The 13,238-nt window shown below is 32.7% G+C and overlaps 1 protein-coding gene across 1 annotated transcript; it reads right to left on the bottom strand.

Moving 5' to 3' along the window:
- Positions 1-12,197: 12,197 nt before the first annotated feature.
- LOC112041128 (uncharacterized) lies at positions 12,198-12,770 on the bottom strand. Its single transcript, XM_024074030.1, has one exon. It carries the CDS (start codon positions 12,768-12,770, stop codon positions 12,198-12,200), a length of 573 nt encoding a protein of 190 aa, XP_023929798.1.
- Positions 12,771-13,238: the final 468 nt, after the last annotated feature.

The following is a 13,238-nucleotide window of genomic DNA, read 5'->3' as shown; positions in this document are numbered from 1 at the left end:
ATAAAGAGCATCGATCAAGCAAGTACCTGGGAGGTTTGAGTGATATTCCTAACGATTCCAGTGATAAGGATAAACGTCGGGCACGTATGGAGATGATAAGAATGGAGAAATATCTAAAAGAAAAGCTGCTACCATCGCATTTAATGCGCTGCAGCAACTTTTCTAGCTACATTAATGTGGAGAATACCTCTAAACAGTGCAATCTTAACTGCCGCCACTCATGGAGAACCGACGAAGATATCTGATGGGACGTGTACTCAAGTGAACGTTTAGATGAAAACAAATGGACAATCAAGATAGTCTAAAAGAAAACTACATGAATGTAAAAGATCTCCCATAATTAGGGAATCGAAAATTAGGAAGGAGAGAAAAAAGAAAAAGAGTTACTGTAGCTCTGATATTTGTATTAGTCTTTCAAACATTAATCTATCTCTTCGGACATCAATCTACTTGAACTGTATTTGTGTTTTACACTTGTGAAATCCTTTGTAATTTGCTTGAGACCTTACTCAAATCACTCAGCCTATCTCTTTCACCCACTCTCTACAAATTCATTGTTTTGAACTCTTTGGACTCATAATCCACACCTTTTGGGCTTGGGCCACAAATTGAGACCCTACATATATATATATATATATATATTAAATTCAAAAGCAAGACTTAAGTACAGTACTTAGATGCTGTTCTTTAAATTTCCATTTTAAGATTCTACCATGTGTATTTTTTCTCATGGGATGAAAGTGTATTTTTTTAATTAAGTAGTCACATAGCTGAATCTTAAAAGGGAAACCTAAAATACAACACTTAAGATATTATACCTAAATTTTGTCCCAAATTCAATGATATCAATGAATCTAAGATTTTGTCAAGTTGCACTAAGAAATAAAGACAATTCTCATCATTAGTTCATTAAGTCCTCCACCTCATCAAAAATTTGCATCTATGTTATTGTCATTGCATTAAGTACATGTCACGTGCTAATGCATAAATGCATTAATTTTAAAGTATTAATTATTTGTAGTTGGTGTACTAATTATATTTATATAAAATGAATTTATGTGAAGGATTTTAAAATTTTATATATGAAATAATTTATTTGAAATACTTATGAAATAAATAAAAAAAAAATTGATTTGGAAGATGAAATTCTTGCCAAGTGTCGCATTCATTGGAAAAGAATTAGGGTATGTTTGGTAACTGTTTTTTTCCTTTATTTTCTGTTTCCATTTTTTTTTTTCTATTTTTGAGATTAGAAAACCTATTTAGCAACCCAAAATAGACAGAAAACAAAAACTATTATCAAAACTTAATTTGTAAAGGAAACTAAAAATATGCAAAAGGTTATTTTTAGTTTCTATTTTTCAAAAATCAATAAAAACATGCATTTGGATTAATGAATCTATCTCATTTAATGAGTTAGTATTAGAAATCAAATCCTAGTAACAACATATTTTATTCTTTTCTTTTCTTTTTTCTTCAAAAAACTATTTTTTAAATTTCAACTAACCAAACATGTTTTTGATTTCAAAAATACAAGAAAATTGATTTTTCTTTATATTCTCAAAAATAAGCTTTTGAAAATAGAAAATAAAAACTATTACCAAACATAATCTTAGTTAGCACTCCACCTCGTCAATTTTTTTTCATTTATGTTAATGCATGAATTATATATCATGTGTTAATAAGCTAACTGCATTTATTTTCTTGAATTAATTATCTATAAATGATATTGTAGGGACACAATTTATAGCCCAAGCCCAATAGAGATGGGATGTAGGCCCAATGAATCCATTACAATAAATTTATAAAGAGTGGGTCAAAGAGTTAGGCCTTTTATGAATTTAACAACGGCTAGTATGGGTTCAAAAGATGATCAAGCAAGAATCAAAGCTTATCGAACTGCACGGAATCCTTGTCCGAGGAGGCCAATTATGATATATTTTGATAGAACTAATGAAAAATGTAGTTTTAATTGCTACAATAGTCTTTTCTCTTGTTTTTCTATCCCTTTCTCATGGGAAGTCTCTTACAATATATAGTTCCTTTCAAATCATCTTGATCCTACACTTGTTAATCATCTAAGCCTTCACTTGAGTGCATGTCCCATCAAATACCTTCTCTAACTTTTTGTGAGTTGTGGTAGCTGAGACTGCACTGTTCAGGAGTTCTCTCCACATAAATGCGGCCAAAAAAGTAGCTGCAGTGCATTTAATGCGGTGGTAGAAGCTTTTCTTTAGATATTTCTGAGCTCTTATCGTTCCTGTACGTGCATAAGGCTTATCCTTATTGTGGAAATCTCCTAGAAGGTCACCTACATTGCTGAAATACAGATTTAATCTGTATTCTTTACATCCGAGGAGTAGTTCCTTCCCTCCTCCTGCTCCTTCCTTATGTAATTCTAAACCTGGGGTCTCTCTTGATTACTTACTCCTCCTCGGATATACCCACGTCCCTAGATAAGGCTCAAGGTCCAATATACAAATTTGGGCCTCTATCCCTACAAATCTACTAAATAATATTTATATAAATGAATTTATAAGGTCATTTTTCTAAAATTTATATAAGAAATGATTTATTTGGAATATTTATTATTAATAAAAAGATGAAAGCAATTTATTTGGATTATGAAATTCTTTCTTATATATGGTTTCTTTGGAAAAAATTGAAACAAAAATATCAGTAGACAAGGCAAATTAGATAACACAATCAATAAATATAGAAAATGTATATGTGTTTGTGACCAATATTGTATATTTTAATTTATTAATTAGTCTTAATAATTTACATTTTCTAACTCCTTTCAATGACAAAATTTATACATGTGTCTAACCAATACTATAATAAACTAATTTGTACTATGTAATTAAACAATGTATTAATAGGCTAAATATATTTATTTTCATAATTTAATTATTTGTGTAAAATGAATTTTCATTATTATTTTTCTTATATATATATATATATATCTATAAATGATATACTAAATAATATTTATATAAATGAATTTATAAGGTCATTTTTATAAAATTTATATAAGAAATGATTTATTTGGAATATTTATTATTAATAAAAAGATGAAAACAATTTATTTGGAATATGAAATTCTCTCTCATATATGGTTTCTTTGGAAACAATTGAAACAAAAATATCAGTAGACAAGGCAAATTAGATAACACAATCAATAAATATAGAAAATGTATATGTGTATGTGACCAATATTGTATATTTTAATTTACTAATTAGCCTTAATAATTTACATTTTCTAACTCCTTTCAATGACAAAATTTATACATGTGTTTGACCAATACTATAATAAACTAACTTGTACCATGTAATTAAACAACGTATTAATAGGGTAAATATATTTATTTTCATAATTTAGTTATTTGTGTAAAATGAATTTTCATTATTATTTTTCTAATATATATATATATATATAACAATTAATTCATTTTAAAAATGACATTCTTGATCAAATTTACTTACTTTACAAAATGTTGGAATAAATTACTTAAAAAAATTATTAACACACAATTAAGAGTATAAAATAATTAAATATTTTACGTTTAAATTAGCGAAAATAATCAAATGTTTTTCAATTCACTCAAGTAATAAGTTCATACTATTAATTATATTAATTCTAACAATTTGCATTCCACTTTTTCTAATCACATATTTGAAGTTGATTCCCCAAATGTTGTAATACATAATAAGTATTTTACATGTACTATAAGAGAATTTGTTACAAAATGTTACAAAGTAACACAAAAAAAGAAGACCAAGAACATAACAAGAGACAACTAAGGCTTATACCCTTGTAAGACCACAAAAATTTCCACAGAAAAGCCCAACTAGAAAAGACCACAAAAAGCTCCAAAAGAAAAGCCCAACTAGGAAAAGAGCCGAGTCATTACCAGACTGATCCAACTTTCATAGAAGATGAGCCAGGTTATATAAAACAAACGACAAACGTTACTTTAGGGTTTTTTCTTTTCCCTCTCTTTCTTTCTTTTTGTATAAGGGGATTTGAGGAAACTAAGAATCGTAACACTTTACGTTAGAAAGTCTATTTATTATAGGTTTTAGTTAACTCAATTGATAAATCTCTGATAAAAAACACAATTATCAAAAGTTGACGCTCTATTAAAAAAAAAAAAAAAAAAAAAAAAAACCCTCAATTAGCTAAACTATACTATATAGACACTCCACTCTTAATCCTCTTGAACTTCTTAATCAAATACCTCATTACAAAAGGCCCAGCCGCAGCCAGCAAAATATAGTTAAAACGCACTGATTCCTTGGGCTTGACAGCAAATATAGCAGACCCATAAGTTAAAATCATTGAAGCCGTGGCAACAAATATTTCAAATTGATCAAAAGGGAACCTCCGTGCATCAGTGCATGTGAGTGACATGATGACCAAGACTAAAGCTGAGAGAGCTAAAGCGTTAGGAATCAAGAAAAACATAGAAGGCTTCTTTTTCAGATGCATAAATGGCTCTCGCTGCTCTATGTCCATGGTCATTACCTTGCCAAACCCCGCTAGGAGGATTAACCCCAGCTTGAAAGGACACTGAAGCAATCAACGTAGCAACCACTAAGAGAACGTTTCGGACTTCGGTTGGTGAGTCCCGGTCTTCTTCGTATTGGAAGTACTTAAACCAGTTCCTCCAGCTATATCAGAATTGTAGCAGAGAAGATCAGAGCATGAAAAACAAGTAGAGGTTGATCTGAGTAAGGAACAAAGTGCTGCTTAAACGACATCAGCTCTATGAGTGAAAATCATGTTCATACGACAAGTAGCTTAGGCTTTGTTTTAATTGTATAGATGCTCACACGTGGGAAAGTCTGTTATCGGTATGAGGTCACGTGTAGGAGTTAGTTATTTACAGATATGAGTATTAGTTATTCTGTTAAGAGTCTGTTAGAGTATTTCTGAGCTTAGGTCAATGTGTATATATATAGTCTTGTATTCCCATTTTTACAATCAATGAAATATACAGAAATTCATTCATTTTTCTGATAAGCTACGAGTATTTTGAGGTAGCTAGGTTAGCCATTTTTTTCTTTGCAAGCAATCATATAAGTCTCTGCAAAACCATACGCTCTTGCACTTGCATGACGTTTTTTATCATTTGTTTGCTATATATAGCATACTTGTTTTTCTTAAAACCATATTAGCTGTGGTTTTGGTCAATAAAGATGTGCCATGTGAGGAAGAGATGAGGAGGTTTCATCCTTATGGCAAAGGAAAATTCAATGCAGTAAAAATATATGTATATACAATTCAGTTCCTTGAAAAAAGGATGATTTTTTTTTCCTAGGCATAAAAAGAGATGAAATTTTGTGTCAATATGACAAATTATTGTTTGCAGTGAATCTTTGAGTCGATGACAAACGACCATTTTAGAGTCAATAACAATTTGTATGTAATAAAAACAACCCTAGGTAATAATGGTCCGATAGCCTTAAATGATGTGCAAGTAACATGGCAGTAAGCCAAATAAACTTCACACATGCCTAACAAACAAAAAGACACTGCGTATATTTTTCAAGATAGCAATATATAATTAATAATTTACGTTAATAATAATAATAATAACAACATGAAAATTTTAGATTTATGGTACATCTCTTTTGGTAATTCAATTGTTATAATAAAAAAAAAAAAAAGGGAAGATTTGAATTACCNTAACTTACGGATCGGCCATATTTGCCGTCACACCTCATAACTCTCATAAATTTCGGTACGTCCTGACTGCAGCTGCTTTTCCTTTTGTGCTACGAGTTTTGATTTATATAGTCAAGTGGAAACCATATCAAAATCGAGAGAATCTGTGTGACACATGTAAAGTTCAGGAGACAAGTGGGAATTCTGAAGATAATCCATGCATAAAATGTGGAAGTGAGATTCCCAGAAGTCTAGAAGGCGACAATGCTTGAATTTCCATCAGTTCTATCAAAAATAAAGTTCAGAAGACGTCTAGCATGTTCCGATTCTGTATTATTATGCCATAAAACTGTCGTGGGACAGCCGCTATATCTATGTACGAATTTGCATGGGCTGTTTGATTTTGCTTTTTTGATGTGTTTTTTCCCCTCTATGTATCTTTAGTTATAAATTTTATGGAATTTTCACGTTAGAAATTATATTATCTTTTTTTTTTTTTTTTTTTTTTTGGGAGGGGGGGGGGGGGTTAACCAAGAAAGATATAAATCAAGTTTAATTATATATATATATATATATTTAAACCACTTGAAAAATTCAAACCCAATAGGCCCTTAATATCCTCAGTACATATGTTAGATTTATTCTAATAATAAAAAAAATATTTTCTTGATATTTGATATTAGTTAGTGTTCGTAAGTTTTTGTTATAACTCGGGCAAAGCTAATAATTTTGTTTGGGAACCCAGTTATGGTATTGATACAATAATCAAGGGAATTAATTAAGAAAAACTCAAAACAAATATCTAACTATATATATATATATAGTTATGGTAAAAATATGTCATGCCAATTGGGCACAGATTAATGTTATATCAACACACGTGTATTGCTTCTCAATTTTTTGCTTGGTTTATCTTATTGGCGCAAGAGGGACACCGATGGCTAATAGTTTCCTTTGGGTTGATATTGAGTTTTAGATTTAGTTCCTAAAAAGACAATCGAATTTGTCATAATTAATAATATGTGCAATTGTGATTGGTGAACCATCACTTTTATATGAAATCACTATTTTTTTTCTCTATTAATCATAATCACACAGGTTATAGGATTATTAAAAAATTTATGGTAAAAATACGTAGGTTTCAGGTCTGTATCATATCTTGATTCATTACTAGTTTTATTTGAAGTGTGATTGTTTTTTTTATTTTTCGTAGGTTCAATTTGATTATTAAGAAAGTTTTAATTTGAGTTATTGGGCAAATATGGCCGATCCGTAAGTTACAAGCATTGAAGCTGCGGCAATAAATAGTTCTAAATGGAAAGGGAAGTTATATGTGAGAGACATAATGACAAGAACCGAAGTGGAAAGTGCCACAGTGTTAAAAACCAAGAAAACATAGAAGGGGTCTCTTTGAGACGCGTAAATGGCCGTCCCTGGAACATGTGATTTATAACATGAAGGGTCTGGCCCAATCCCTTGAGCACGTTTTTCTGCACATAAAGTGCGATTCCTTATCGTATAATCTTGCCAAACACCACCAGGAGGGTTAACCCCAGCTTGAAAAGTCACTGCTGCAATTAGAGTTGCAACTATCAAGAGAATGTTTCGGACATCGCCTGCCCGGTCCTTCTTTGGGTTATATTGGAAGTGTTTAAACCAGCTCTTGCTTTTCTTAGGTTCACCAAGTTGAATGCAGCTAGCCATTGATTTTTCTCAAGCAATAACAATGTATCAATGATTGTGTTGTGTCCTAGACTTATCTATATATAATAGAATGGAAGTTATATGTTTGTCTCTCTTACTATCTGATAGTTCACGAGCACTGGTAGGAATAGGATTACAACTTTTATCAAGATCTGTTTTTGCCACAATTCTACTATTCATGATAAAATCAAAATATACCGCGGTAGCATTTTCCAATCCTTACCCTTATTTTGGGCCCAAAGATTTGGTACAATGTCAAAGGGCGCACACTGTATATTGGTATACGTGTTTCACGTGGGCTGCATGTCCACGTGATTAAAAAAATATTACCCTATCACACAAAAGTTTATTGCATAATGAGTTCGTTTGGATAGTACTTATTATTGCTAAAAGTTAATAAAAATTGATTGTTGCTGAAAATACTATAACAAAATAATTTTTAAATGTGTGAATAATGTTATGAGACTCACTTTTAATATTAAATATTGCGTGAACAGTGTACGCACAGTATACACACAGTAAATTTTGTCCCCCAAAGTCAAAAAAGCCGGCCAAAAAAAAAAAAAAGGGAGAAAACGCAACAAGTGAAACGCAACTCAACTTTACTAGCTATCCAAACCGGCACAATGTTATTAACTGTACGGTAACATTAGAAATCTATAAAAATAAATAAATAAAAAGAGTTGATTTACTTTCTAAGTTTCTATGATGGAAAATAAAAAAGAGAAAGAAAGGCTTGTTTACAAGCAAATTAACCTGTAATACATCAATTTTTTACCTCTGTTGTCTCGTTTTGTTGAGAATGTAGAGGATTTTTTTTTTTTTTTTGTTCTTCACTCCTTTTATTTTCTTTTTCGTATCTCATTAAGTTGAAAATTTTCTCTTTATTTAACAAGCAAACCTGCAATACATCATTGTTACATTTATCCGCTGCCAAAAATAAGTGGAGTTACATCCTTGTTTGGTACAAATTAGTGTACATAATTCGTAGGGACCACTAAATTTGACTAACAAAGCGTAAAGACAAACACGTGGGCTATTAAATAATAGTCACGGGACGTAAACCAAGGAAAACAACAGTTATAAAGTGAAACAAAAGGAACCTAGTGTTTTTTTTTTTTTTTTTTTTTTGAGAACTGATCAGAAAACTTTATTTATTTTTTTATTTTTTTATTTGGAGACTGCTTCTTTATTTATCTCACGTGTGGATGGACTTTTGGGTTGGGTGGGACTGCATGTGGATGAGAAAGCTGAAGGGTATTTTGGGTTTATCGTAAAATATTTGTTTTCTTCTAAGCAAACTGACACACGCTCTTCCATTGCACAGATTTTTACGGCTTGCCATTATACAATGGCATTTCAGTAATTCTTAACGGGTGCCCTTAGGGCACCCGTTAGCATTACCCTAAAAGGGTAAAAAAAAAAAAAAAAAAGACCCATACTAAACAATTATCTTTGTAAAAAAAAACTTTGCATAAGTCCAAGGCCAGCTACATACAGCTGGCCATAAACTGAGGCTACACTAACGTATAGTGTTTTCTAATTATAGCGTAAAGACAAACACACGTGGGCTATTTAATAATAGTCACGGGACGTAAACCAAGGAAAGTGTTTTTTTATTTTTTTTATTTAGAACTGATCAGAAAACTTTATTTATTTATTATTTATTTTTTTGATGGGATCAGAAAACTTTATTAAACTAGAAAAGAAGTACACGTATAAAAAACCTTGTATAAGTCCAAGGCCAGCTACATGCACCTGGCCATAGACTGAGACTACACTAACGTAGCTAAGAAAAGACCCATACTAAACAATTATCTTTGTAAAAAAAAACTTGCATAAGTCCAAGGCCAGCTGCATACAGCTGCCCATAGACTGAGGCTACACTAACGTATAGTATTTTCTAATTATGCATGCACTTACTGCTCGGGGAGAATGTCTATTTAACTTTAATTTTTGAACTACATAGTTAAACGGCCACATTTTCAAACTATATAGTTAAATATTCTTGTTTTTGAATTTGATGTTGTTAATGTCAAATTTTGCATGGAACTTAACATTAATAATGTTAAGTTTTACGCGTATTTTACAACTTAAATTTTTTACAAAATTTGCACAAAATTTGATAGTAAACAATGTTGAGTTCTACTTAAAAATATACATATGTTGAGTTCTAAAAAATGAGCATTTTGCTGTAATAGTTTGAAAAAAAGTTGTTTGTCTACATAGTTTTAAAATTAAGGCTATTTAGTCATTTTTCCCATCTAAAGACAAAAAGTCTTGGACACAATTTTTGTTAGTACCATAATATATGTGATTATAAGTAATAAATAAAAAAAAAAGTAATGAGTTTATGTATATGTGATAATTCATCAATCATAATTACATATATCATCAAATTGTGGCAAAAATTGTGACAAATGATACGGTACTCATAAAACTTGTATAAAAAATGCTCATTAGTGCATAGTATTGTGAATGTGATGCATGAAAATTATATTTTTGTGCTCTCTAGTACTAATTAATCGCGTACGGAAAGAGTCGTTAACAAACTCAATCAAAACAACTTTGAGATTATGTTGCACGAAAATTATATAATCATTTTGGGATCTAATCTTTCTAATCAGTGCAATAGTCATCATATTTAGCGATCTTTGCTAATCAGTGGAGATTATTATATGCAAATATCGGTAGATACTCGATTGATTTTTTTTTTTTTTTCTTTTTTTGCTTCCAAAATGACATTTGAGAATTAAGGACCATCTGTTGGAGAAATTGATCTTTTCCCTTAGATCATTAGGGATCTGATTAGTAGGGGAATCTGGTAAAACATATATGCCTCCTTTAAAGCATCAGCATTGGTGGTACCAAAAATTTTAACTTTTGGTACCACAAAAAGCTATTTTATCTATTTTTACCACCTCATTTTACAAAACAACCAACATTAGATTCAGTATTATACTTCGAACGTGCCTTATAAATTGACATTTAACTGGTAAGGGTAATGTCACAGAGCTTTTGGAAAACTTATCTTGTGGAAAAATTGTCACCTATGAGCAGCAATTGTTGACTTGAAGATGGCATCTAGTTTGTAATGTCCCTTAGAGTGTAGACTCAACATACCTATCCACAAACTTTCTTACTACTGGGCCCAAATGTTCTTTTATTTCTTCCTTTTTTATCCTAAAATGTTGTTGGAAAGATAGTGTAGACTATGTTCCAATGATTCTAAACTTGTGTAATTTGACCAAAATATATATCCAGTCTTTAAAGATTTTGCGATATCTTGCTTATCTTACATTTGATCGTGGCCCGTGAGTAGGCATTGGAAAGGTAATCTTAACCTCATCTCAAAGGCAGTCAATTTAATCCAATTAGATGCTAGGATGTTTGATTAGCTTAGAGCCAGTCCCAATTAAGTAGCGTTTAACTCAATCAAAACAGGTCCAAGTTGGGATTATGCTTTCTAATCACATTTTTATTAATTTGTGAATAGATTTGACTAAGGAAACAATAAAAAATTAAGGCTAGGAGCTTTTGCTTTATGGCATTCATTTTAAACTTTTTCTTTTATTTTCTTTAGTTTAATTCTGTTTTGTTTGTTTCTTTACTTGTTTTATGCCTTAATATATTTATGTAGTTAGGTTTATGATTTTGAATGTCTTAAAAGCATGTTAGGTTGTTAGAGTTAAGCTTTGAAGTGTTTTTCTACATTTCTGTTTCTGGGTTAGGGTTTAGGGTGTGTCTGCATACCTCAGAAAGATGGGAAGGTAAGAATGTGTGTGAATTTTAGGGATTTGAACAAAAATTGCCCTAGGGATGATTTCCCTCTTCCTCACATAGATGTTTTAGTGGATAACACAGCTAGTAGTGCCTCGATGTTTTTCATGGATGGTTTCTAGGGATATAACCAAATCAAGATGGCTCTTAGGGATATGACCAAAACTACCTTCACCATAGAATGGGAAATTTTACCACATCACTTTACAAAACACCCAACATTAGTGGTTCTATTTCAACATTCAACACATTAAAATAATATAAATAACACAATAAAATAATATATCCACTATAATAAACAACAACCACAACCACACCCACAACCACAACCACAACCACAACCACCACCACCCAAAATGAATCCCTAACCCAAAACTAAACAAAACTCAAATCCAAAGAGAGAAGAAAGGGCGAGATGGGTCAAAGATGGGTCAGTGATAGAGGCAAACATGGGTCGACTAGGGGCTTGGGGCTTTGGTCGACGGCAAGTGGAGGAAGAAAGATAGGTCGGCGTCTAGTCAGGGGAATTGGGCTTGCGAGGAGTGGAGGAAGAAAAAATAAAAATAAAAGGGAGAAGAGAAGGGCGGTGGCTTGGCTCAGTGGCAAGTGGAGGAAGAATTGGGCCAGAGTTGGGCAGGGGAGATGGGTCGATCGACAGCTGGGTAGGTGAGATGGGTCAGCGAGGTGGAGGAAGACAAAAAAATATCTAAAGAGAGAGGGTGAGAGAAGTGAAGATTGATGGAAAGAGAGTGGAGGGGCAAAAATGAGAAATGAAAGGAAGAGGGAAAAAAGAGAGGAAATAATCATTTAATAATATAAGCTACAGTGGAGGAGCTAATAATTTATTTTTTTTTTTTATTTAACATCTGAGCTACAGTGCATGCACTGCCAAAGATGGTTGTACACTCTAGTTCAATAGCCAAAAACTTTAGCTTTTCCACCATTGATGCAGCTTATTTTTGTTATATTTGGTTGTTAAATTTAGCAATTTGGCACCATCAATACTAATAATCTTTTTTTTTTTATAAGAAGACAAAAACTTTTATTCATAATGGGAATCAGGTACAACGTCATAAGCACATGCAGACACAATAAGGCTAGGACACTTCTTTAGCCATGCAACGTAGCTTTCTACACCCATTGCGTGTTGGGCCAATAAGTGTGCAGGGATATTTCCTTGACTTTTGGTATGGGAAAAAGCATAGGTTCTAAAATTTCGTACAAGGTGGGACAGTCCAAATACAATATTTTGCACAAACAAAGGCACCTCACTAACTCCTCTAAGTGCATTGCAGATACAGAGAGAGTCACCCTCAAAAGTAACATCCCGGACTCCTACATCCAACGCAAATTGGACCCCGACCTCCATTGCTTTGGCTTTTGTCTCTAATGCACCAAATGGACGAGCAAGTTTCTGGCTTAGTGCAGCAATCACTTCTCCTACCGAGTCACGTATCACTACCCCAATACCCACTTGCTTCCGTTTGGCAAAAACTGCACCATCAACATTTACCTTGTATCTACCCGGTTGTGGAGGACACAATTTAACTTCCATTGTAGTCGACACTCCCATGGGTTGTGGTTTCTCGTTCGCTATCTGGAACTCATTCAACATCCTTAACGAGCTTCTTACAGTAGCTAAACCTGTCCTGTGCCCTCCACCATGTCTTCACTCATTCCGGTACTTCCACATTCCCCAGCACAACATAACAGTTTGCTTCACCAAGCCAGGGAATGAGGCCGACCACTTTTGTAATTTCCACATCACATCTATGAATTTCCAAGATGGGTTAACTTCGAAAGGCAAGATCATCTTGCTGGACGACCACACCTCTTTTGCACTGTCACAAAGCCAAAATATATGACATGTGGATTCCGGATCCTTCCCACAAGCTTCACAGAGATTATCCTTGGTGATGCTTTACCTCCATAAATTCTCTTTTGTGGCAAAGATGTCTCTGCATGCCCTCCATGCGAAGTGCTTGATCTTGTTCGGCACACGCATATTCCAAAGGTCCCTCTAAACCTGTTTCAAGGCTGCAAGGTCTGAGCTCTCAGGCGAACTCCCTTCAGTGGATATTTT

The sequence above is a fragment of the Quercus suber genome, unplaced genomic scaffold (genome assembly GCF_002906115.3).
Source record: "Quercus suber isolate HL8 unplaced genomic scaffold, Cork oak 2.0 scaffold_38, whole genome shotgun sequence".
In the NCBI taxonomy this organism is placed as follows: domain Eukaryota; kingdom Viridiplantae; phylum Streptophyta; class Magnoliopsida; order Fagales; family Fagaceae; genus Quercus; species Quercus suber.
Note: the sequence above shows the minus strand (reverse complement) of the source record. Positions and strands in the feature narration are given on the sequence as shown.